At 34.9% G+C, this 22,455-nt stretch overlaps 1 protein-coding gene across 13 annotated transcripts in view; it reads right to left on the minus strand.

The window, feature by feature from the left end:
- SDCCAG8 (SHH signaling and ciliogenesis regulator SDCCAG8) overlaps nt 1-22,455 on the minus strand; it is a 185,805-nt gene that overhangs the window by 97,553 nt on the left and 65,797 nt on the right. For all 13 annotated transcript variants that reach the window (XM_074351768.1, XM_074351759.1, XM_045509440.2 and 10 more), the window contains exon 13: nt 7,368-7,510. In XM_074351768.1, the coding sequence (XP_074207869.1) occupies nt 7,368-7,510 (143 nt within the window). The remainder of the gene's footprint in view (nt 1-7,367; nt 7,511-22,455) is intronic.

A 22,455-nucleotide genomic window follows, 5' to 3' on the forward strand; every position in this document is an offset into this window, starting at 1 on the left:
GTCTGGGTATCAAACTAATCAACCCCTTTTGGGGTTTCTATTACCTCAACCAAAGACTCCTGACTCATACTGATAACCTGAGAGGTCAAAGGTCAAACCACTCATTCAAGAATGCACTTAACAATAATTATTACATGGAAGCTAAATGCTCTGGAATGGAAGCCCTAATCACCCTTCCCCAAGCAAAGCACCCGTCACAATGGGATAACCTGATGACTCCTTTCTTATACTCTTTCTCACTTGCAAAAAAAACCCAAACACTATAGTTCAAGTTGGTATCTCTCTAGGTCATAAGGTCAAATCTTTCCATCTGGATCACAAAGTAGGTCAACGCGTAATACCCATTTCATGGACTTCCCTGAGATCCCCGCTCCGAGAAGTTCCTTGAAGTACATATCATTAAAAACATTATTTATGTGAAAGGGGAAATACAAATTTTAAAGGTAGCCCTGCTTATAAGCTGGAGCCTGAAGGTTCAATAGCACGTTGGCCTCTCCTTTGCACTTCATGCAGTTCAATTTCTAAATGCTCTGGAAAATAAATTCAAGACTTCCTGTAGTAATTCCCCTCCAGATCAGATCTGAGAAAAAGACATAGGATTCAAAAGAATGTGCTTCAATACATGTACAACAGGCATGGAGAAAAGTGCTCAGTAAGTAATCAATACCAGTCACAGAAACATTCAGAAGTGGTTGTTCTGATACACAATATCATAAGGTAACCTGCCCACATGTATGGAAATGGAAACGGTAGTCTTGTGAGTGAGATTTAAATGCAATAGCTTTTTAAAGATGTTTCGACATGTTAAAAACAAATATGTGAAGGATGTTCCACTCTTTTATAAAAGGCTCTCTTTCCTCTTGGGTAAAAAAGAAGTGAAGAAGTAAAGGAGAATGATAGTTACATTATGATACGTTAAATGACTAAGGCCACAGATGAGCCAGAGGACACTGTTTCTCAGGAAAAGCGCAAGCCAAGACTATAAGTCACTGATAGGTATCAGTGTATAAGGGAGCAGCTAACACATCTCTATTATAAATTTATGTTACTAGTTTTCTTGGTTGTCTTCTGGGAACAACTGCATTAATCCATTTCCCTACTGATTCACACAGAATCACAGTCTGATGGATAACAGTACAGGCTTTGCAGGAAAACTGGTGGGTTGCAAATACATATCAGCTATGTAACCTTAGATGAATCATTTTATTTCTTTGTGCCTTAATTGCATCAGCTGTGAAACAGGGAAATAATAGTGTGCACCTCATAGAGCTATCGGGAGGGCTAAATGCAAAGCACTCAGCTCAGTTCCCAGAACACAGTAGAAGTTCAGTAAATGATGGCCACTTGCCTTTAGCTACTACTGCTGTTATTTTTTTTTAAAAAAGCTACTACACGTAGTGTGGTACCAGGCAGATCCTGAGATGAATATATTCTTAACCTCAGAGACTGATACTTATATGTGTATAACTTATTCTCTTGTATACATGCATACTTCCCAAAGGCCATTTTCCCCCTGAAATTTCCCACAACATTTCCTTCATCTTCATTTTCCTATCTCCAAATGCTACCAAGGATCAGGAAGAAATTATCCGTCCCTCTATCCCTGTAATACTTTATATGTCATCTCCTTTCTGGATCTTACCATTTACATTACCAACTCTGTATTTTCTCCTCTTCCCCACTAGCCTACAAGCTGCTAAAAGGCAGCATCTGAAGCTATTTTACATTTATATTTCCCATCATCCCCAGCACAGTGTCTTACAGCAGGAAATGCTCCATGAGCATTTACATGAACAAATACACGAACAGATATTTTAAAATGTACTTGAAAGTTTGCTATGGAAAAGAAAGAAGTTGTTTTGAATACTGCTACCAGCAAAGATATAACCAGGAAGGGAGTAGCCTTGCTTTTGTTTTTATGATTGCTAGGCTGTGTCTGCTTAATGGTCATGTTTATTAGGCACTGGTTTCAAGCACTGTCAGAGGAGCCATCTTTTAATTATAGAGAACTCTAGTTTCAAATTCTGTGTGTGTGTGTGTGTGTGTTTGCGTCTGAGATTTTCAACTGAGCATCTTTAAGTGAGAGGCATTGTACACTTTACCAGTCCTACCTGAATTGTTAGAATGGTTATCATTTGATTCTGCTATACTTAAACATATATGTGCATACAAAGTTAATAATGAAAAAAATATTACAAAATCATAACATAGTACAATATGGACACAGAAAATTCTTAATTATCAAAAATTTCAGTCTTATCTCCATCTCATATTTTTAACCCTGATATACCTGAGAATATATATATATCTATATATAGATATAAATACTGGGCTTTGAATAAATAGTCATATACTTGTAATATATTAACTGATATATTATTGAGCTCTAATTCTTTGTAAAGGGCTGAGCTAGATGCTCTGAGATATATATTAATAAGACCCCTCCTCTCACTTGAAGAATAATACATTCCAGAAGAGAAGATAAGCAGGTACATAATTTTTTTTCAGTTTTCATTTTTCCTGTTTTGAAGAATTCATTCAGCAGTAGTAAGTGCCTTCGGCTCTAAGTGGGAAGGAAGATTCAGAGGGACACATGCTCCCTTCTGGCAAGGGTCATTAGGGAGGGCTACAGCAGAAAAATCAGGATTTCAGGGAGACCTGGAAAAGGAGATAAGACTACAATAGGGCTAGAGAAGCTCAAAGAAAGGGGTATTCTAAATGTAGAGAACAGCAAAGGGGGAGAGAGGTCCAAAAGCTGAAGGAGGGCTGCATCTGCTTAAATCACATGCTGGAAATCAGCACATGAGAGGATGAAGTTGGTAGCAATGAAATAAAACCAGAGGGTTGGGAGCCTGTCGGGGAACCTTAAATGTTGGTGGTCTGGACTGTCTATAATACACACCAAGGAAGGTTTGGAGCGCACAGAGTCAAGGCAGTGCTTCTGAGTACCCACTTGGCAGCAGCTGGCAAAGGAGATTGGAAGGACTTGAACAGAGTATTTTCATAATCCTTATGAGATGTCAGCAGAACCTAAGCGTAAACGGCGGGTATGAAGGACATTTCTATTAAATCTCTCTGAACTTCAAACTAAGGAAACACCTTAAACAAAGGATACTTCAAGCAATCTAATGCCTAATGTCCAGAAATAGAAACTTACTGACGCATTGTCTTAAATCATTGTTAGAATCATTGATTACCAGAGCCAGAAGGAAAACTAGAAATCATGATGTCTAACCTCATTGCACAGGTAAGTATGCAGGTGCAAAGAATCAAGTAATTTGCCAACAGTTGCAAACACAGTGAATGCCTGGGAAAAGATACCAAAACTCAAGTTTCTTCAATCCTAGGATAATGGCTCCCACCCCATCTCCCAAGTACAGTGCATGGTTATAACTGGTACTTCACCAAAAGCAAACTTTGAGCCATTCTTTGTTCCCCTCCTCGGCACTGACGGCCCCATTTCCATCTCCTTGGTGCTTCTTCCACAGTACTTTCAACTGTGCTCTCACCCACTCCTTTGGCCACAGTATCTTTACGTCTAAGCATCCATATCTAAGCCGCTAGTCATGACCTTTCTCCTCACATTAGACCTACACTGGACATCTCCACTGGACGTCCAAAGTAAAACACGTTTTTCTCTGCTACACCTTTTTATGTTCCCTAGTTGAATTAGTGGATCACCCAGTTAACACAAGCTGGAAAATTTCGAGTCACCTTTCACTCTGGCCTCTCTCATCACTTCCCTAAATGCCTCTTGGAGATGCCATTTCCTCTCCACTTCACTGGCACAGTCACGGCCAAGGACTACTGTGCTTATATTCTAACTGGAGTCCCTGCCAATCACCTCTTCCTCAAACCAATCTGTTTCCACAGTGCCTTTCAATTACTTTCTTTAAATACACATTTGAACCTATCATAGTTCAAGCTCTCCTGACTTCTTATTGAAAGAGGGAAAAGAGCCTTCTGACGGAGGGGTTGTAAACTTTTTATGTAAAGGACCAGACAGTAAATATTTTAGGCTTTGACCATGCTCAATTCTGCATGGCAGTGCTATACATAATACATCAAGGAAAATCATGGCTGTGTCCAATAAAATTTTATTTATGGATGTAAAATTTTTATGTGTCATAAAATATTATTTTTCTTTTGTTTTTTTCCCAAACTATTTAAAAGTATAAAAATGTTCTTAGCTCATGGGCCATCCAAAACAGATGATGGGCCAAATTTGGCCTATGGGCTACATTTGCTGACTCTGTCCTAACCGGACTTATATTCTCCTACATCAACTCTCCAAGTTCACTCTCCACACTGCTCACTGAGTCAGCATCCCAACACGAAAAGTTTATCATGTTGGCAGTCCTGATGAAAATACATCAAGAGTAACCCATTACTTTCAGAAGAGCCCAGACTCCAGAATATGGCCCACAAGGCCTTCCCTCTGGTCCGTCTCCTCTTTCTGGGCTTATCTCCTGCCAAACCCCTAACCTGATTGTCGAGTTTATGTTCTCTCCCATCTTTATGTCTTTGTGTATATTGTTCCCTCTACCTGGGGTACTCACCCCACCTTTCTCCACTGTGAGAACTCATATCCATGAGCTCATTAATCAAGGCAGCTACCCAGCATCTCTTTCTCCAGAAAGTTTATCATTTCACCTATAATGCAGAACGAGCCAACTCCCCTTCCTATGTGCGCCTGTGGTAATCCTTATTTCTGTCATTACACGGTTACCACTCTATTATAACTGTATAGATAGCTCTGGCTCCGTAGTAGAATGTGAACAACTTAAGGGTAGGAACTGAGTTTTTCTTCCTGTCTGTCCAGGACCAAACAATGTACTTAAAAGATAGGAGGGACTCAATGAACATCTGTTGAATAAGCAAACGTTATATTTACCAACTGGGTCCTTCAAAAAATGCTGAATTTCTATTTTCCAGTTTTAAGTCCAATTAGACAATAAAGGGAAATTCCAAAAAAGTGATAGGCTATTTTTCTTTCAGATTAACCTACAGATTTCTACTCCAGTTTTAAAATGTTCTTTGCCCTGAAAGATTTGAAATCCTTATTTTATCATTACTTTATAACATCTTTTTCCTATTTAATTTTAAACTTTGTTTAGAATATGCCATTTGAAATGTTTAAATTAAGACTAAATGAAGCACTACCTGTGTGGGATTTATTTATTTCAGTTGGTCTACACTGAAATGAAAGACGTAAAGATTCTCAGCCACATTCTAGAGTATACGAATCAATAAAGAATGGTGAGGGAAAGCAAACTCTTTAAAAAAAAAAAAAAAACAACCCAAATGACATATCAGAAATATTTAGCCCAACAACCAAGTCATAATTTCAGTGCAAAAGAGAGATATACACAGTTCCTTGCTTTCTTCATTGTCATCTTTATATTTATCAATGTAGATTTAATAAAACATGAGCATAGACTAAGTATAAAATGCTTACAACAGAGTACTGCACTTAGAACATCGGGAATTAAGTTTTATTTTTCTGTAAAGCTAGATTAAATTTTTGTAGACTTGTTGTAAATAAAGCTCAACAGAAAAAGCTTCCTGTGGAATCAAGCAAAACCGTTTTTCTTAAGAACAAAGGAATTAGTTACCACTAGTCCATTTTCAGCAGTTGCTGCATCTTAATATGCTCTACTTTCAAGAAATTGATCTTGTCAGACAGTACAAATTGATTCTGCACAGGAAAACCCTCCATGGACTCTGACTTCAGAAATTAACTCTCAGAATAAGACAGAACGGCAAAGGGGACAAACCAGCATTAATATTTATTTACTGAAGCTCAGCCACACTGAGACAGTAAAAGCTGTCCTATTTCTGTGGGTTAGTAAGTGCTCAGCACACAAATGATTGGTTCTCAATAGAAGTTTGACAAGAGAAGAAAAACTACTATCATGATGAAGCTAAATTCCAAAACTTCTAAGATTAAATAATCACAGTTTAACATTACATTCTCAGTGCTACGACAATACTTTAAATGGGCATTAAAAGCATGGTTATTATTCTGCAGTATTAAGCAATTTTTTTTTCTCATAAAAGTGTTTATTCTATTGGGATTTTTCTAGGTATCACACATGTATAAATGATTTATTTTCTTTCTTTGCTTTTTTCCTTTCTCTCTTTCTCCTTCTTCTCTTTTTCTTTCATTATTTAAAAGGGAAGTTGGCAAACCATTTGGAATATTATCATAACAAAATGTTTTTTTTAACAAAGTTTGATTGTAACAGAATTAGAGGCATCTTAACACTAACCCAAAACTTTGGGAGGTTCACCAACCTCTAGAATATTTTTTTCTCCAAATGCAGGCTGTTCAAGTGGTGCTTTTCTCCATCTGTTATCATACCGTGCTCAGAATTACATTGTCATATTTAATGTAAAAGGGATCAGTCCCCTTTCATAGTTTAAATTCAACATATCACTATGAACAGAAGACCAGTGTTTTTCTAATTTATGAACTAAACCAAATATTATAAACTTACTTGTGTATTTAGACAAACTTCTCTCTAAAAACTGAAAAACTCCAAGAATTAAACAAAGGCTTGATCCGAAAATTGAAAAATTGTACTAAACTCAAAGGGAGAAAAACCATTTATATGGTAACGTGAAATATCTACAAACTCAGTCTGCATTTTTCTCTGTGTCTGTGTGTTTCTGTGCATGTGTGTGTGTTTTCAATATAGCAAATTACCCAATGCTTACTACCTAAAATGTCTTATTGTAATTTAGGGCTGAGCTGTATGTTTACTAAAGTTTTGTGACAATGATGATCACACCACAGTATCTCATGATGGAAACAAGGCAATTTGAAACCACGATGGTGTAAGTGTGGTTATGGTAATGGTTTAAACATGAACAGTGCCAATCAATTTCATCTCTAAATTTTACACCTCCTTAGGACTCAGGTTGCTTATTTTGTATCAGTTCCATCTCAATTTGCATCATAGAATGCTTTTTACTTTGTGTCTTTCACCACTGACAGTATCTGATTATTTTCCTAAATATATTCCTCAGATACTTCAGTTCAACATTTTTACTAGACATAGAATTAAAAGGAGAGGTAGTGGTGGTGGTAGAAGAAATATGTCATTTTGCTTATATTGATAGAGAAACTAAATATTTGAGCATTGGAGATGAAAGACTTTTTAATATATCAGTAATTCTCTGCCACACTTATCATTCACATGTCTGGCTGTTTTGCTTACCACATCTCCACTTTTCTTAATATGCCTAAAAGCTGTGTGTGAACTGAATGACTAAGACTTAGCTCTAACAACTGTTTGGAAGCCTGCGGCAAAAATCAGTGGAATGAAATTGGTACTATGGTGCATAATGGGATTAGGGAGTACCTGGTGAGGTGCAGTTGGTGTTCGGATTCGCCCAGCAGTGCTGTCAGTTGCAGGCACTCCTCTCTGGCCCGGGCTGCCTTCTGCTGCTCCTGTTCCCAGTGCTGCTTGCTTTCACTCAGTTCTAATCTCAATTTCTCTATTTCCTTAGGTAGAGAGAAGAGGGGAAAAGCATCCACATAAAATATATGTACTTGAATTCAAAATTATCTCATTTTTATTTTTGCCATGAACTTTAATGTGATGAAAAATTATTAGAAAATTTAGGCTAGCTTCCATTTTATGACAAAGGGAATTAGCACAGCCAAAAATGCACATTAGTGAGGTTTTCTGGATCGTAAGATGCAATCTAATTTAAAAAATGAAATGATTAAATGAGAGTAGTCAAAATGGATAATCTGCACTTTTATTCTAAGGCTCAGTTCCTTTAGAAAATAATATTAATGTAAAAAGTCACTACTGTTAAAATATAACATTTTCATTTACAAGATTAGATAAGAACACATGCAGTGATTTACATCAAATATGGTATTCTTTATTCTCAAAGATATATGTACGGTTTCATTTTGATGTCTTGAAAACCAAATTAAAGGGTAAAATAATTTAAGGTATCTTTTAGAAAAATGTGAGGTGTAAAAAAAGGCATCATTGATGCACAATATTATTTGGAAAAAATAATTTGGGAAAAAATAAAGCATGAGAACCTTCAAGCATTTTGTATATATGGCATTTCTGAGCTAAAATAATATTACATTAAAGCTGCATTTTAAAAAGGCAACAAAAGCCCTCAAAGATTAATAAATATAAACATCCAAAATATATGAAATTTATGACAGTTTATTCTTTGGTCTCAGAATGAAATTATCCTTTTCTTACTGAAACTGAAATATTTCAATCCAAAATTACTTTATATATAGAACATAGTTTTAAACAATTTACATGTTAAAGTAGAAACAGTTATTTATTATAGAACATCTATAATTTTCTTAAGGAAGAAAATAGAAGAGACAAACATTCAGGCTACTAAGAAAAGAAAAACAAAAAAAGGGGAAAGTAAAGGGTAGAATTTTCAAATTCATTTTCAAATTCAGCAGGAAGCAATAAGCAATTTTAATACATAAAAATGTAATCCCCTTTTGGAAAACAAAATGATGTCTAAATAGAGTTTTACACTTAGGATTTAAGCACATTTCAAATTTCCTCCTGTCATTACTGAATATTCTGAATAACTTCCAACTATATTTAACACATCAGGCAAGATAAACTAAATAATTTTTTTACATTTATTACACTATAAATATTCAGTTTATTCCCATCAAAATTGTACATTACCAACATATTATAAGACAACTTATTTTAAGTTGTTTATTTAAAAAGACCTATGTAATAATGAGTATACAGCTTTCAGTTGGAGTAGATTTTCTATATCTTTCAGATTAGAATACTAAATGAAAATGGCTTGTTTCTTTAAAATATTTTAAACTGTTACAGTCATATCAATATATTTTCATCTCATAATTAAATATAATTAAAGAGATGAAAAACATAATAGAAAAGTCTACTAAGTTTCAGCAAACACTTATGAAATTAACAAAAAAGCAAAGAAGTATAGAATTGAAATTATATGTTAACTTTAAAACTTCAAAAATTCCCTTATTAATTTTTTTATGTAGTGCTATATGTAAGAAACTGTACTAAACATTATGGTGGACTCGGAGTTTCTATCTCTTCATTCAGGAGTTAACAATTCAGTTGAGTCAGGGAGACATACACACACAAAAAGACTATCAAAATACAAAGCATGTAGAAAACAACAAATGAGTCTTTGAGAAAATCTGTGCTTTACCTGGCCAGTTTAGGGATATCCTAGCATGAGCAAGAAAAGTGGGAAAGAAGGTAAGGGCAGACAAACTCACGGACTGACAGATTAGACCAACCATGAAAGGTCTTGAATTCTAGATTTATAAAGCTGTGTTTTTCTTATAGATAATGAGGAAATATATAAAGTTCCAAATTGTCTTCAAAAGAAAATGTGCAACAGTTTTTATAAGCACTCTCCAATGACAACAACACATTAGAATTAGGTTTTAAGTTTATAGCAGCTGCCTTCTTAATCTCACGTAATAAAAAGTCAGAGGCTACAATGAAAGCCAGTCAAACATAGAGATAAAGAACATCAGTCCAAGAGTCAACACAAATCAGGGTTTCAGACACAGCTCCAGCACTTTCCAGCTCTGTGATCTTGGACAAGTCACTCAACTGTTACTCAGTTTCTTCAGTCTACAATGGGAGTGATAACTCTAGCAAGCTCCTAAAACTACTATGAAGATTAAATGAGATGATGAGTACTTAGCAGAGTGCCTAGTTGAATAAGACAGCTAGTATCACTGTTACTACTGATTTTTCTCTATCTTTCCAGAGCAGCAAAGATATAAGGAGAGAAAAAAATGACCTGCCAAAGGATATATGGTTTTCACTGAGGACTAAAGAATTCTTGATTTAATTCAATGCAGTTCCCCCCAATAAAGCACTATTTTGGCAAAAACAGAATAAAACTTTATTTTAATTTCAAAAAGCAAAAAAGTACTTTTGTTAGGAATATGGAAAATTACTGCCTGCTCCTGATTATCTGTGCCAGAGAAAGAGCTTATTGGTGCAGATAATCAAAATCAACAACTAATCTAACCAGCTGGACCAGGGCTCAACACTTACTCTGAGTCAGGAAAATCTGCCATGGCACCAACTCCAACAGTTAGAAGAGGAATCTCTTGCCAGAAATGCCATGCTCCCACTGGCAGGATAACCCTTTGCCTCACCCAACTAGGTCAGGGCTGCTTCCTTGGCTGTATGTAGTGCCTCACGGATCAAAGACCAACAACAGTCAGAGGCCAATTGTACATTACTCTCAAAGTACACTATTCACCTGCCATGTACAGTGCAGTCTCATATGGCCATCTTTTGGCTAGCTGGGCAAAAGACAAGTCAAGATAGCTTTACATTTTACCAAAAGACACACTTCAAAGTCACGAATGTAACCACCAGAACAACTGAAATAGAAACTGTTAAAAGGGGCCACCTGAGGAGAACAGTACCAAGGACGGGATATGGAGAATGGGAGACTCATTACTGTTCATTTATAATTCACACTGTAGGAAGTTTTCTTCTTAATCATGGACTTACGTAAACTTTATCTTGATCACTTACTAGATTTTCTTATCAAAGTAATGGACGAAAGTCAAAGAGTACTCAATTGCTCATCATAACAAAGAAGGGCCAGTGCCCATGCTCTACCTCCCACCCATCGCTGAGCCTGATCCTCACTGGCACTCACCATCCACTCCTGATGTTTATCTTCATATTTTAAAATAACATGCTTATAATGCTATTTCTTGATTTTGCTATTTTATTATCTACTGACTTCCTATGTTAAAAAAGGTAGTCGTTTAGGTCTCTTATACCATCCACCCAACATACCCAACTCAGCCTCCCAACACAACAGTTTTGGTTAAATCATTAGTCATTAGCTCATCCACATTATAATGCTTATAGAAATATTATTCACCACTAAGACATGCATTATTTTGCTTAGATTAATTTTCTTGTGCAATATTTTAATATTTCTGGAATTAACTGCTTAGTTTTTAATGGTTTATTCTTCTAAGTAACTGACACTTTTTTCCTCAAATGTTTAAAAAGACCTGTCAAATACTTAAAAATTTTTTTCAAATGATGAAGCACATTAGATAAATTATCAGTTCCTTCATTTTTTTCCCCCTAGATACATCCTTCTTGGTGCCTTATGTTTAGCCTGGCTGATCTCTGTCTTGGGTCAAGCCTTACCCACACTCTTTATTAGAGTTCCCTGTTTTCTGGGTTTTAGGTCATCCTGTTTTTCAGTTTATTCCCTTTTTTGGTTGAAATACATTCTCAAGGCAACTTTCACAAGAAATACATTAAAAAAAAGTATCTGTAGCCTGAAAATGCTGTTATTTTATGCATACACTTGATAGTTTGACTAGGTATAAAAATCTATGCTGAAATTAATTTTCATTCAGGATTTTTAAGCAGCTACTCCTCTGTCTTCAAGATTCTAACATTACAATTGAAAAGCCCTATGCCATTTTGATCCCTAATACTTGGTCTATGATTTGCTTTTTCGTTTCTGAAAGTTTTTATAATCATTTTCTCCCCTGGTATTTTGGAATTTTATAATGTAAGACTTTGGAATAGCCTTTTCCTTTGCTTTGTACTGGGTTTTCAGTGGATCCCTTTCAATCTGGAGGTTTGCTTTCTTTAGTTTGGAGAAATTTTTTTGCATTATTATTTTACAATATTATGATGTCATACATTTTAATAATTCTTCTGGAACTCCTGGACATTGGTTTTTTGGCTCTATTGGACTGATCATCTCATTTTCTTATATATTCTATCTTTTTGTCTTCTAACTTCTAGGAGATTTCCTTGACCTCATCTTCCAAAACTTCTACTAAATTTAGGAAAAACATTTTACCACATTTTTTGTTTCCATAAGCCATTTGTTTTCACTGTTTTTACATATGCTATTTTAATCTTGGAGCTATAATATCTCATCCCTCCATTAGAAATACTAGAGTACTTTATTTGTTTTTTTTAACATTTTTTATTGATTTATAATCATTTTACAATGTTGTGTCAAATTCCAGTGTTCAGCACAATTTTTCAGTCATTCATGGACATATACACACTCATTGGCACATTTTTTTCTCTGTGAGTTATAACATTTTGTGTATATTTCCCTGTGCTATACAGTGTAATCTTGTTTATCTATTCTACAATTTTGAAATCCCAGTCTATCCCTTCCCACCCTCCACCCCCCGGTAACCACAAGTCTGTATTCTCTGTCTGTGAGTCTATTTCTGTCCTGTATTTACACTTTGTTTTTGTTTGTTTGTTTGTTTTTGTTTTTGTTTTTTAGATTCCACATATGAGTGATCTCATATGGTATTTTTCTTTCTCTTTCTGGCTTACTTCACTTAGAATGACATTCTCCAGGAGCATCCATGTTGCTGCAAATGGCATTATGTTGTCGGTTTTTATGGCTGAGTAGTATTCCATTGTATAAATATACCACAGCTTCTTTATCCAGCCACCTGTTGATGGACATTTAGGCTGTTTCCATGTTTTGGCTATTGTAAATAGTGCTGCTATGAACATTGGGGTGCAAGTGTCATCCTGAAGTAGATTTCCTTCTGGATACAAGCCCAGGAGTGGGATTCCTGGGTCATATGGTAAGTCTATTCCTAGTCTTTTGAGGAATCTCCACACTGTTTTCCATAGTGGCTGCACCAAACTGCATTCCCACCAGCAGTGTAGGAGGGTTCCCCTTTCCCCACAGCCTCTCCAGCATAGAAATACTAGAGTACTTTAAATGTTCTCCTCTGCTTATTATAGATTGCCTTAGTTTCCTTTCTTTCTGTTTGTCTGTTTTAGACACTCTATTATGTAAGAGGCTTTTGTCAAACACATAATGATACTTGACTGTCCTTTCATATTTGAGAATAAAGTACTTAACATAAGTTTGAATGTAATGGTTTCAGGTAATGTGATAGTTTATTGTTTGGCAAGTCCTCACTTTTAACTTCCTTCCACTTACTGAAATACGGTATCTCTCCTGAATGACCTTGGGCATAGTCATCTGATTTCACTTGGCCAATGGAATTTTCAGGTCTATAATGAAAGCAGAAGTCATAAATATGTTTACGTGGTTTGGCTTTGTTTTTATATTCTGGTGATTCTCCACAAGAAAAACATGCCCTGGATAGCTGCTGCCCCTTTTGTCTGGATCACACAATAAATACACGTGGAACTTCTAGAACCAAACCCAAACAACAGCCCAGACAACCCACAGCCCACAACCTGAAGCAGAACTACCCAGTCAAATGCAGCATGGATCAGCCAAATCTCACTTGACCTTAAGAGTCATAAACATGAGCATAAATGATTGCTAAGTCATGAGTTTTTTTCAGTACAAAGTGACTGACAAGCCACTCTAAAGAAACAAAGAGTGCTACAATACTGTGTATCACCTTAGAATTTAATTTCATTTTTGAAACAACTGTATGAAGCATATAAGGCAGTTAGTTATCCTTGTTGATACAAATAAGAAATTGAGGGTCAAAAACATTCCAAAGAAGTAAATCTAAGCCTTGAAGCAGATCTTCTGACATTGTTCCTCCATACTATACCATAAATTAGACAACAGCTTCCAATCCTTTTTCTTTTCTTTTCAACCAAGACCCATTGTAAGAAATCCATTTTACATCACAATTTAGAAACATAAACATGTTTGCACACATATGTATAAGTGTAACTATCATTTCATAAAACAGTATTAATCCTCACGTATCTGTGGAGCACTCAGTTATTTCCTACTCCTTCTTATTCTATTCCAATTCTTTTCAAAAAACTTCGTTTTACTCCATAAAATTGATTTCATGATTCTACAATTTGAAAAACAAGAGTATATTTCTGTTTTTTTAAAAAACTATGTATTTTTACATAAATTTAGTGAAATGAAATAATTTCACTAAGAGTCCTAGTATACACTTCTCTTGATTTCCTGAGGAAAAAAATATCTTAAGAAATGAAAGTACAACCTCTTTTAAAAAGTATAAATCATCTTAATCCTAAAGGATAACTTTACCTGGAAAGAAAAAGTAGCATACAGGAACTATTTTAATCCAATAGTAGTGATTTATCCCTGCTACTAAACATTACGTGACTGAAAACTAATTTACTAATCTTTAATAGGGTAACTTATTCGTGTACATAACAAGAAAATGAGGAGAATAGAAAAAAAATACTACAGAACAGTAGAAAGACTGGAACCCTAAGTCCTTGCACAATGAGAAAGAAAAACCTGTGGTTTAGAAGCTGATGAAATTTGAGAATGTGAATTTATCACTCAGAAACCAATGGATGAATTCATAGAATATATTTAGGAAAGTAAAGTGGTATATGATATTGAAGAATAAAATGCAACACTCTGTCACTTGGGACAGACATAGTAGTTTCTATCAAATTCTGCGTGGGTAGAATGAACGTACTCATTAGAGAATGAGTATTCACCTGTCGATGCCTTAATTAACTCATGGATGCTAACAACTTTACCAAATCGTTAATAAAGCTTTGTCTGGAGCTACACCAGCTACCTGTGGCTATTTAAACTTAATTTAATTAAAATAGAAAATGTAGTTCCTCAGGTGCATTAATCATAAAAGAGGTCAATAACCACATATGGATCCTGGCTGCCCGATTGGATGGTGCTGGTATAAAATATCTCATCACAGAAAACTACTGGGCAACACTGATCTAGAACATAGCAAAATTTACTTCACACACAATGTGCCTCTTAAAACCCTTGGCCTACAACATGGCCTGGGTAGAAGACACAAACAGACATTAGGAAAAGACTAACTCAGCTTGCTATACCAAACTCAGGTTCGGCTGCTCACTGCTCAAAAGCCAACAATCAAGAGGCAAATGTTGGCAGAAAGGAAAGTTGCTTTAATTAGAAAGCCTGCAATCTGAGGAGAAGGTGGACTTACGTCCCAAGACCAACTCAAAAGATTCTGCTCAGCCGTGAACATTTTTAAAGGGAAAAGGGGGAAACAATTTCAGTCATTAGAGCAGGAAGTCACATTCTTCATCCCTTTTTTCCACTGCGTGCAGACCTGCTGACTTTTCCTGATCTTCCTCTGGATGCTACCTTGCCCATGCAGTCTGCCTGCAAATCTGCTAATGGGGTTGCTGGGGGTAAAGAGTCAGTCATTCTTTAACTACTTAATTCTTCATTCTTGCTCCTTTTAATCCAGGAAAGGAGTCAGGAGGTTAGGCAATCAATGCACTGTGTACATTCAGTAGAACAGAAGCCAGGAGTTAGGTGAAGTGTTACCTAGTGATCTCCTTTCTATAACTAAGGTTTAAGGGGAGTAGAAATAGACAAACAGGAAAGGGGCAAAAGAACTGCTTACAAATCCCCACTTGTCAGACATCATTCCATTTCTATGGGATTAGGGGCAAAGGTCCGTCTTCTGTAACTTCTTCATGCTGGTATAGGGTGCTGAATTCTTAGAGTGGAAGATGTTGACATGGGTCTGTAGCATCTCTTTGCTGACAGTTTTAGTTGCCCACTTGCATATATGGGCAGAACAAGCTACAATTATTTTGATGCCCACAAAGATAGAGATTATTATGAGCAATAATGTTGATCCCATTCTCTTGAGGCCAGTTCTTAGAATTGTGCTGGCCATAGATTCAGTGCTGCTCAAGATGGAGCAGCTTATGTCATGGCTACAGTCATGGCTGGTCATCATGCAGTTTTTCCCTCTAGTGTCAGTTATAATATCAGTAAAGTGACTCAGGAATGTGCATCAGACACTGACCCTGTGACTCTATTGTCTTAATCATTGACTGCTTGAGCATAATCTTTTGTGACTCAGGGAGGCTTGGGAGACTTCAGTCTTTCTACAAAACAAGAGGCAGGGAATGTGGAGGGAAGGCCTTGTACCTGGGGGGCCCTGCAGGGTTCAGCTCAGTTCCAAGATGGTCTGGATCAAATGTCACTCTAGCAAACACAAGGCTCTTACTTTGCAAAGCTCTGGCCAAGATTCACTTTGAAGAAGCATTTCCCCATGAGACTTTACGGGTAGCCTTGAAGAAGTGGAGTTTGGATATGCTTAACCTCAGATCTCAAAGTTTACATCCTTTACAACACAAGACTCCACACAGCATGAGAATCAACACCGCACTGGACCTTTTAGCCTCCCCAACACAATATGTAACATTTTGGTGAAACTTTTCAATTTTCTAATTGCTTCTAAAGTGGCTACTAAGTCAGTTCTTACTTTAAGAAAATATTTTAAAAATAATTTTAAGAATAGTTTTTTTTTCTTTCCATAATGTGAAAATAAGTAGCATTAACTAATCACTTATACTCAGAAGCACTACCTTAAAGCTAAATAGCCCTCAGCCAAAACAAGTTTTCAAAACAGACGAAATGGGAATACCGCAGAAAAGAAGAGCCTTTCTAAAAGTATGTATCTAAAGAAGAGAAGAATTTAAGATATCTGATACAGAGTTGATTCTGCTACATTGTAACAATACAGCAGACTTTTTGGTTAAGCCAAGCTTACATCTCTGTTCTGTCATGCCAGAAAATTCAGGGGCAAAAATAAGAATCACTGCAGCGCTCTGGTCAGTTTACAAAAAAGAGCCCAGGTGATAAGACTACTTTTTTGGGCTGGTTTCATAAATGTTTTATGCTTGCAAGAGAAAGGGCTTGCTTTGCACTCTCATGAATGTAAGTTTCTGCCCATCACAGAGAAAATATCAGGCCATTCATAAAGTCTATATTTTTTTTTCTTTAAAATATTGAGGTGCTTTTTTTGGCCCCAATTCTATCCCACTCTTTCAGTGTTCTAAAATTGCTAAATGTCTAATGACATATAGATGGATAAAGAAAATGTGAGATATATATACATATACATACATATACATATATATAATATTTGTGTATATATACACAATGGAACATTATGCAGCCATAAAAAGGAAGGAAATCCTGCCATTTGTGACAACATGGATAGACTGAGGACACTATGTTAAGTGAAATAAATCAGATAGAGAAAGACAAATACTATATGATCTCACTTATATGTGGAATATAAAATAAAACAAATTCAGAGACACAGAGAACAGATTGGTGGTTGCCAGAGGTGGGGAGTGGGGTGTGGAGTGTGGGCAAAATGGGTGAAAGCTACAAAAGGTACAAAATGGTCAAAAGGTACAAACTTCTTGTTTTAAGATAAGTAAGTTCTGGGAATGTAATGCACAGTATGGTAACTAAAGTTAACAACACCATATTGTATATTTGAAAGTTGTTACTAAGAGAGTAGATCTTAAGAGTTCTCATCACAAGAAAAAAATTTTAACTATGTAAGGTGATGGATGTTAACTAAATTTATTGTGGTAATCACTTCCCAATACATACATACATCAAATCATCATATTGTCGACCTAAAACAAATTTAATGTTATATGCCAAATTATTTCAATAAAACTAGAAAAATAAATTTATATTTTTTCATATAACATTTAAATATATATATATTTTAATGTGCATATAATATATATTAAATCATATATGTGCACATATATTAAATATATAATACATTCAAACTAATTTATAATGCTATTAAATAAAACAATTAGGGACACTAGTGAAAAAAGCTAAGAAGCAACTGTGACTCCTTCCATTCTCCCCTGAGGATGGAGCCACGGTGCTTTAGTGAGGGACACGGAGTCGATGAAGATGATCTCACTGTTTCTGAGGTCAGAGTCACCACTGCAAAGGAGTCTTTGATTTGCATTTCCTAACAAATTAACACAATTCTCTTTTTATAGTGACTCTAAATTTAATTCACGTTTAAAAATGTTAGACCTAATTAACCCAATCCTTTTGAAGGCACTTCAAAAGTATTTCTGCTTGCTACACTAAGTACATTCAAAAGAAAAATAAACTTGCAGTTGTTTCTCTCAAAGTGAACTGTAATAAAAACAGGAAGGTCTCCTTTCCGATGGGATATCCTTATATAAAAAGATTAGTATTTTCAAAGGCCAAAGATTATTTGACATGCTTTTCTCTCTCATGGAAGAGGAGCAATCTAATAAGCATAAAAGATGGAAAATAAAAAATTACAAAGGAAATCTGTAAAAAATTACAAAGGAAAAAGGAAAAAAATCTACAAAGTTACTCCAAACTCAAATGTTCATTACAGTTGACTTTTATCACTATTTGAAAATTGTTTTATTATCAATTGAGAAAATCAGTCAAAGTAAAAATAAAATAATGCTAATTTAGGAAAACAGACTGTTAATTTATTCCTTTAAACAATTCCTTCCCAAGCCCTCAGTTCAACACAATAAATATTTTTGGTTACCTCTGTGCCTACTGTGTGCCAGACATTGTATACTATGTATATTATGTATTTTATATATATATATATATATAAAACCCAAATTATATATATAATCCAGATGGCCAACCAGTTACAAATATATATATCCAATCTGTCCACTCTTCACCTCACTCTTTCTTATCCCATTTAACTATTAAAATATAAGCTAATTTTCTACCATTTTGATAAAAAAGCAAATCCAAGGATACATTATTATTTCCTCCTCAAATTTATAATCATCTGGGCTATAGTAAATAACAACTTACCACAATACTCTGGTTTAATTCTTATAAAAGTTTATAGTATAAAATATCTTATAAGCATCAATATTAAGGCTTCCAGATTCATGTTAAATGAACTCTAACTATAATTTTCACATTATATTACTATATTTTGGGTATTATTTTGTTCCTTATATCTCTGTATATTAATATTTTCCAATAGAATAATTTAAAATGCATTAGACTATATAACCAGAATAACTGGTCATATTGCCTACTCCTGTTGCTATTGCAACATTCCCTACATGTAGAAATATGACTGAACACACACACACAAAGACTAAATATAAAACCACACCGAAACAATTTTAATAAGCCAGAGAATAAAAGGCATTTTCAAGATATCTTTATATCTTCATACTTATTTATTATATTTCTCTACCTATAAAGATAAATAAATTTAAATGACCCAAAAATACTGCTATTCTTAAAGTATTTATCATTAAGAACTTTTTTATTATTAAATGTATTTACAATAATTTCAGGTTCTCATTATGAGATTATTTAAAAGGTATCAAGGATAACATTAATAATTCTAAATTAGTTTTTTGAAAGTTTTTTCCAAATTGACAGTATTACCTTAAATGAATTTCAGCAAAAAGGTGGAGCTTCAACAATTTCCTATTATTTTCCATTTATGATTTAAATGTAACATTTTTTTCAGACACTATAATTACAGGAATAACAACACAATATTCAAGTATGCTTTTCAAAGTCAAAAAAATTTTAGAGTAGATATAAAAGTACTGACAATTACAAAATTGCAATTTCCAAAAAGAGCTAGTTAATAAATCTGCCATTATTCCAACAGTAAGCATGTTTTTTCAATTATTTTATTAGCTATTAAAAATTGTCAAAAAAAATAAATTGGTCCATTTATTCTTAGCTAGAAAAACGGGGAATTCTGGCATAACTATTTTGTCTCTTAGATAATGCACATGTTTTTATCATTTTGCAGCTGGAACAGATTAAAACTCTTATACTCAATGCTGCTTTTATAGGAGTTGTCAGAAAAAAATCATTTAAATATTCTGATTCCTAAAGGGAAAATACAAGGGAAGGTTTTGGGCTATTTGGCACCTAACTCTCAGGACTTCGGTGTACACTTTTAACTTATCAAATAAAATTCCTCTTCCTTAAATATTGTGCTAGCTATATTTCTTCTACAAAAATGTGTTCCTACCAAAAGGACCCTAAAACATTTGGGAGTTTAACTCCCCTGTTTACATCAAGACTTCGTTTAATAAAAGCACAGGCCTTAAAAAAAAAAAAACAAAAAGGATACAGTTAAAGGCAGAAGTCATCTCAGTCATCATCTTTGTCTGTCCCCTCCCTTTACAGATGAGAACACTACTGAGGCCCACTGAACCGGACTAAAACCCAGGCTGATACCTAGCTGCTTTCAAATGTGGAACAATGCCAAACCACAAAGCTAACTCAGTTACAAGCACAAACAAGCCTCTATTGGCAATAATTAATTTTTTAAAATGCAATAAAGAAAACACATCATCTGTTTCTTCTCTGACAACTGTTATTCAACAAGGAGTTTTTCTTTTTGCTCTGTGCATTCTCTCATTAGTTAAATTACGTCAATCTTGACAATCAGAACAAATTTAAGACTCAGACTCCCCTTTTTAAAAACTAGTTTCATAAGACCATAGACATCATTTCTTAGTTTAGAAAAAAAAAATTTTCTTGGGCTTTATTTTTTATCAACATTACTGTTTAGTATAAAATATTTCTTTTCTCTCAAACCAAGAAAAACTCAAACATTTAGACCTATTTAAGATTGCCCCACCTTTCACTTCAAACTGAACAATTTTTTAACAGGAAATCGTATTTTAATTTCTTACTAAACCAGTTTCAAATGACTGAGGAAGGGAAACTCCTACATAAGGAATCTGGACACAGTACAGATGATGGAATACAGCACCCCTTTTCCCCCATGCAAATATACTGAACCTCTGTGAGGTCACCTCTGTCTGCCTATCCAGTTTCTGTTACTCCTTGGTGTACCTGATTGCAGAGGACATTAATATCAAATCATCTGGCTCTAAAACTCTAAAGACAGTAAATGAGATGGAATATTACTGAAAGCATACCTACAGCATTCAGACCTACAGGCTCTTCCCTGAACGCTTATGCTTGGATTCAAAATATTCTGACCACTGAAACAGCATGTCTGTCTTCCACTCACCTCTTTGCTGCTACTCTGCTCGTGACACAAAACAGATCCTCTTCCACTGGGAAACTGGACAATTTAACCTTATCTTGTTGGAGGATTTTCACCAAAATTAATGAGATGTTCTTATGTGAAGAGGAGACAGCAAATTTTAACAACAAAACTAGGTTTATTTTTAGAGGCACAACTGATTGAAAAAAAAAATCCTTCTGTACTGAGACATGGTGTACGTGATCTCACCTTATGGGGAGTTTTTAGAAAATTCACTTTAGCTGTGAATTATATATATATATATTTCTGTAAAATACTATTTGGGGAACTGAAGAATTTATTGTACTTAGCTTTAACTCTAAAACGACCTATATTTTCTAACTAATTTTGGCAAGAAGCTTTCAGTATAGAGTAGATGCTTTAGTTAATAAATATTTTGAGTATGATTCCTTCAAATTAACAGCATCCACATACAAAGGACTAAGTTCCTCTATTCAATTTATTGACCATCTATTGAATCATAAAAGCTCTATGTAGGTATACAGCTTTTCATAGTTTAGGAAACACTTTCATATGCAGTCCTGAATTTATATGTTGTGACAACTAGAAAACACATAGTTCTTGCTTTCACTCATATTCATAGAGAAAAATAAGATAGGCATAGAACAGATAAATAGAGGGTAGTGATTACAAAGGAACTTTTTTTGTATTGAAATATAATTCACATACAGCATTGTTAATTTAGTAGTACAACATAATGATGTCTGTAGACGGACATGATGCTCTTAAAAGGAGAGTAGGTCAATAGAATGAATAGAAGAAATCTCAAAAAAATGATCTTATAGACTCTAATTCCTCAAATTTCCAATTTAGTCCATTAACATTCAGACTGTTTAGACGAAGAAATTGGAATTTCAGGCAGGCCCACTTCCCTTCCATTGGGAGTTTCCCAACACAAGTTTAAATCCTGCCAACTACAAATCTGCTTCATATTCACAAAGACACTTGGATTTCTTAGCCATCCATGCCTCATTTTTCACTATTTGCCATCTGTAATCCTCTGTCTCATGGCTCAGCGGTACCTAAGGACAGTTAATTGTACACAGTAGTTACAAAAGTAAATGTCCTTTGACTTGGACAGAATTATTTTGAAGAAGGAAAATGGTCTGGTTCTTAAACAGGAAACAAAAATATCAGTTAAAAAGCATATGGAAGCTAGCATGGAAAATATCAAGCCGTAAGAGAGGCCTTCAGCTACAGGTTGCAGGGCTCTGCCCTGTCATTCCTACTATACTGTTTAAGCCACTGACTTTAATGAAGACACCAATGATATGCTGATCAAACATGCCTGTGACATAAAACTAAGAGGACCAGTTCATCATGGTCAAATGTTAAAAACAAGAGTCAAAAAGTTCAGACAAGCTGAACTTTTTGGTCCAAACTAAAATGATCAAGTTTCAGAGAGACAAATGAAAATATCTGTATTTACTACCCAATTGTAGGGCAGCAGACTTGTGCCATTAGGGGTTTTAATTGAATTTAAGCTCAGTAAGAGTTCACAACGAGGCATGTTTGATAAACACATAACGCAAATGATAACTGGCTCTGAAGCTAGATTAATACAAGCTGAGATGACAGCC

Source organism: Camelus bactrianus, chromosome 23 (genome assembly GCF_048773025.1).
Source record: "Camelus bactrianus isolate YW-2024 breed Bactrian camel chromosome 23, ASM4877302v1, whole genome shotgun sequence".
NCBI lineage: Eukaryota > Metazoa > Chordata > Mammalia > Artiodactyla > Camelidae > Camelus > Camelus bactrianus.